The sequence below is a fragment of the Dromaius novaehollandiae genome, unplaced genomic scaffold (assembly GCF_036370855.1).
Source record: "Dromaius novaehollandiae isolate bDroNov1 unplaced genomic scaffold, bDroNov1.hap1 HAP1_SCAFFOLD_27, whole genome shotgun sequence".
NCBI classification, from domain to species: domain Eukaryota; kingdom Metazoa; phylum Chordata; class Aves; order Casuariiformes; family Dromaiidae; genus Dromaius; species Dromaius novaehollandiae.
In genome coordinates, this window is record NW_026991415.1 from 4,996,108 (window position 1) to 5,001,283 (window position 5,176).

The 5,176-nt window shown below is 53.8% G+C and overlaps 1 protein-coding gene across 1 annotated transcript; it reads right to left on the minus strand.

The window, feature by feature from the left end:
* Nucleotides 1–1,177: 1,177 nt before the first annotated feature.
* LOC112979596 (olfactory receptor 14A16-like) lies at nucleotides 1,178–2,083 on the minus strand (the record flags this gene model as incomplete). The annotated part of the gene is made up of 1 exon (XM_026093920.2): nucleotides 1,178–2,083. A coding segment is annotated over exon 1 (906 nt), but the record flags the coding sequence as incomplete, so codon positions are not given.
* Between the last annotated feature and the right edge of the window lie 3,093 nt (nucleotides 2,084–5,176).

Consider the following 5,176-nt stretch of genomic DNA (forward strand, 5'->3'; position numbering starts at 1 on the left):
TGCCTGCAGCCCCTCTGGGCAGCCCCTCTCCCCAGGACAGCACCAGAGTCCTGGCCCCGGGGCTCCTCAGGCAGCTCCAGTGACAGAGCAGCCTGCCCAGAGCTGACACACACAGAAACAGGTTCTCATACATTCCTCCCCACAAGCACACAATTGCTCCTTTGCTCTTCTCTGGAGACGTCCCTGCTCCCCAGAGAGCCTCTCCCAGGTGCATGCGTGCGTGCTGGCCTGATCGGCCATTCCTGCACCCCTGCCCTGTGCTCCCTGCAGGGCCCTGGGCTGGTGGTGCTGCTCTGCAGGTCAAGTGGGCTGTGGGGTCCTGGGGTGTCTCCGCACTGGTCATGCTGGTGAGGGCAGACCCAGCTGGACCAGCATCATTGCACCTGACAAACCCTCCCCAGGGTCTGTGGCTGTGGAGGATGCTTGGAGCAATCACAGGCCATTTCACATTGCTCAGGAGGTGTTCAGGGGCATCAATTAGACCCAGCCCACTGCCTCTCCTGAGACTGCAGAGCCCTGATTTGGGGCATTCCCTGGTTTGGCCCTTCACCTTTGGGTGACTCCACTTGGTTTGGGAGTCTCCACTCACTGCCCATCCCAGGCACACGCTGCCCCTGGAGATGCCCTGTGCTCTCCAGGTGGCTTCATACTCCCTTCCAGAAGGACGGGCATCTGTCACCAGCCCTCTAATAGGTGACACAGTCCCTGCCAGATACCCCTTGACCACTCACCTTCCCCATGGACATGGGGCATCCACAAGTGACAGCTGAATCCAGCCCTCATTCCCTCACACATTACCCAAAAGAGCTCATGTTCCTTAGTCCATGGAAATCCCAGGCACAGCAACAGGGTGCAATTCCCTGAGCTCATTCTTGGCTCCAGCTTGGGAAGAAGAGCCCATTGCTCAGGCACAGGACTAAGGAGATCCCCTTTTATTACAGAGATGCTATTTGGGAGGCCAGCTCTGACACAGTGATCGGCAGATTTACAGATGACCTCTGGGTCACACGGATGGGGCTTGTGCTCCTGGAGAAGTGTGATGAATTCAGACATTTTTGTACAAACATGGCTATCACAGACAGAACTCCCAAGGCACAAGAGCTGTCTGAGGTAAACTGGGAATTGCTTGTGAGGAGAGATGGGCAGCTCATTGCTGCTGAACTAGTACCAGCTGAATCAGTTTCCTCAGGGCATCCTTGAGCTCCTTGTTCCTCACGCTGTAGATGAGGGGGTTCACTGCTGGAGGCACCACTGCATACAGAACAGCCACCACCAGATCCAGAACTGGGGAGGAGATGGAGGGGGGCTTCAGGTAGGCAAACATGCCAGTGCTGATGAACAGGGAGACCACAGCCAGGTGCGGGAGGCACATGGAAAAGGCTTTGTGCCGGCCCTGCTCAGAGGGGATCCTCAGCACGACTGTGAAGATCTGCACGTAGGACACCACAATGCAAATGAAACACCCAAAGACTAAACAGGCACCAGCCATAAGAAGCCCAAGTTCCCTGAGGTAGGAGTCTGCGCAGGAGAGCTTGAGGATCTGGGGAACTTCACAGAAGAACTGCTCCACTGTGTTGCCTTGGCAGAGTGGTATTGAAAATGTGTTAGCAGTCTGCAGGAGAGCATTGAAAAACCCACCAGCCCAGGCAGCTGCTGCCATTTCAACACAAGCTCTGCTGCCCATGATTGTGCCATAGTGCAGGGGTTTGCAGATGGCAACGTAGCGGTCATACGCCATGACTGTGAGGAGAGAATACTCTCCTCCTAATAAGAAGAAAATGAGGAAGACCTGGGCAGCACATCCCGAGTAGGAAATGGCCCTGGTGTCCCTCAGGGAATTGGCCATGGATTTGGGCACAGTGGTGGAGATGGAGCCAAGGTCGAGGACAGAGAGGTTGAGGAGGAAGAAGTACATGGGGGTGTGGAGGCGGTGGTCGCAGGCTATGGCTGTGATGATGAGGCCATTGCCCAGGAGAGCAGCCAGGTAGATGCCCAGGAAGAGGGAGAAGTGCAAGAGCTGCAGCTCCCTACTGTCTGCAAACCCCAGGAGGAGGAACTTGTTGCAGGAGCTGCTGTTGGACATTTGCTCCTTTGGGGCACAGGTGGACTGTTCATGGAGGAAAAGACAGGGACAAATTAGGACAATTTCTTCTCTGAGAAAAGCTTTCCATTTTTCATAGAAATACTTGCTCTACCAACCCCTCCTCTTCCCCCCCCTCCCCCAAAACCGACAGATTTCTTCTCAGGAAGACCTTTGTTCAGCTCTTCAGATTCAGTTCCAGCTGAGTGTGCTGGGAAGAGCAGGGGCCTGTCCCAATCTACCCCAGTGGGTATTTGGGACTGGTTTGCGACAGCTCTGGTTTTCACAGTTGATGGCAAAGGATGTCCACCTTTAATGGAAAAGGTCTGTTAATATCCTCACACACAATTCTGAAGAGTTTGGGCTGCAGCAGTGAGGCTTAGCATTTTTTTACTATTATTTTCTTTGGAGATTTTTAGATTCTGCCATCGCATCTGGTGAGTGTTCTTTGTAGGCAGAGATGTTTTTGTTGCTGCAAGCACAAACTTTAAAAAGACCAGAGAGGAAAATGGGCTCTCTGCTGCTTAGTGCAGAGTCAGGAGTGTTGTTGAGCCATTCCATCTTGTTCCCAGGTGCCCTGTGCTCGCACCTGTGTTACCTGGAGGATGATTTCACACACGAGTTACTCTAAAAAAGACACTGGACTCTGATGAGATCAAGGGAGGCTGGTTTCAAAGCACAGTTCTCATAACTCTGCACTCTTTCTCAGCCTGACATGGAGATGTGATGGGGAGAACAGGACATTGCTCCTGACACAGACGATCACCCCAAGGACTCTGTGAGCTGAGTGCAGATAGCCAAGGAAACTCTCAACACTCCCATTCTAGCCAAGGAAATGACAGGATCACTTCAGCTGCACACATACAAAACCACTCAGGAGCGTTCCATGGCATGAGCATCTCCTGAGCTTCTTGAAATGGCTTTGCAGTGCTGCTAAGATCCTATGGGAGAGCTGTGCCCTTCTGGAGGGCAGCTTGCAAACCCAGCAGGACACCCGAAGGCGACAGTCACGTGTCCTGAAAACAGAGTCTCCTAAAGGGAGAGTCAGCTCCTTCCCCAGCCCCTCCGACTGCATTACCCAGCACCCTGGGCTGAGACAGGGCTTGGGCACCTTGCCCTATGCAGACACCTCCATGGCAGGACCTCAGGGTGGTGTCTGAATTTGTAGCTGAACCCCCAGCTGACAGCAAGTACAAGAGCAGAAAGCAGAAGCAGAGAAACAAGGAGAAACACTGTGACCCTGCTGCCAAGGGAGGAGAGACAGAGGGGTACCTTCCCCAGACTGCACCTCCTAGACAGTGCGTCCTCCCAGGGCAGTCGTTCGCAGCCCCTTTGCCTTGCAGTGGGAAATGGGCACGTGGCAGGAGAGAGGCAGCTCTGCTTTCTGGAAATCTGACTGCAGAGGAGGTGAAAGATGCCCTAGATCCCTTCACCGTCAGAGCAGAGGGAGGGCTCTGTTGGGTGGGAGAGGAGAAAAGGGTGGCTTGCTCAGAGGAAGACATCTACAGTGAAGGACCACAAGAGAGTTGCCTGAATCCAGCCTACCACAGTGTTTCTGTGGGCACCTTCCTAGCATTCCCTGAGCATCTCCCAGCTGCCTGGAGCTGTCCCCACTGGGAGCTCTGTCTCTGTCCCCACATCTCTCCCCTGTCAGTGCTCACAGACCCCATCCCACCCGCTGGACATTTGGCTCTGCCCTACGGAAACCTTCCAGCAAAAGGGCACTGCCCAGGGGCATCTCTGTGTTTGCAGGACCTAAGGAGCACGTGAGACTAAGCATGATGAGAGTGATATTGCTGCTGCCTGCAGGTAAAAAGGCAGTTGAAGGAACTTTCTGGGATCCTTGCAGACCTGTTGATCCCTCACAGTAACACTGCAGAACTCTCCTTCAGGCATCTAAAGCTAAAACTTTCTCTTCAGTTTGTGCTTTGCCAAAGATACAAAACAAAATCAGAGCCTCAGGAGAGTGCCTCCCCTTTCAGGTAAGCTTGCCATGAGTGTTCTCTTGAAAAGTCCCCTCCAGACATGTTCTGAGGGTGAGCTGGAGCTGTGAGCAGCCCTGACCCATGCAGCACCCTCTTGATGGGAGAATGAACCTGCCCTGCTGGGGGTCTCGCCTCCCACCCAGATCTTCTCCCCACAGTGCTGTGGGAAGCTTCCCAGGCAGTCTGAGTGCTGACCCTCGCAGGTGGCAGAATCACTGCCACAGGCACACAGCACCCTGGGGTGCAGGGACACTGCTCTGAATTACAGCCCTGGGCAGATGTGCACACACCCAGGCTTCACAGCCCAGCACCAGTCCTGGAAGAGAGTAGCCGTGATGCCCTGTCCTTGTGACAGTGTGGTAGGGAATTTGTGCTCTAAAGCATCTCCTCTTCCTCTGCAAAGGAGAAGCTGGGAGAACAATCCTTGAAAAGTCTATCCTATGGGGTGGAATGGGTCTAGAAGACCCTTTCTGGAACCCCAGTAGTATTGCTCTGCAGCCAGATACTTACCGCGTCAAGGGCTGTGAGGATTTCTCCCACAAGCAGCTCTCCTCTGTCCTCCCACTCCACACTGCCTTGCACTTCTCCCTGCCTTCTCTCAGCTCATGTCAGCAGCAGCAGGCAGTGCCCGCAGCCCTGCTGCTCCTTGCAGAGGAGCTGCTCCTGCACACAGCTGTGTCTGGGCAGTGCTGCCAGGTTGCCATGAGCTCCCTCCATCCCAGGAGCCTGGCCCCACTCAGGAACAGAGGCCCAGCTGAAGGCCTGAATGTCTCTGTCCCCTGTGCTCCCTCCTCCTGGGAAATGTTCACTGCAATAAACTAAAATAATCACCTATAGTCCTTTTCTAAAGAGTGCAGAGAGACTGATTTCAACATTGCAGTTTATTTCATCAGAGGATGGCTATCTATGATAGGTGGAAATGTCCCACTCTGGAAGCCTCGATTCCCATCTCTTCACTAGGCAGGACACCTAGACAGGGACAAGAAGGGAGCTCATTGACACATGGTTCAGGTGTTGATTCAGATGAGTCAATCTGGACATCACATGCTGGTTTAGAAGCCCCCGGGATGCAGTGGGATTCAGATTCTTCCCATGAACTCCACACAGGAGG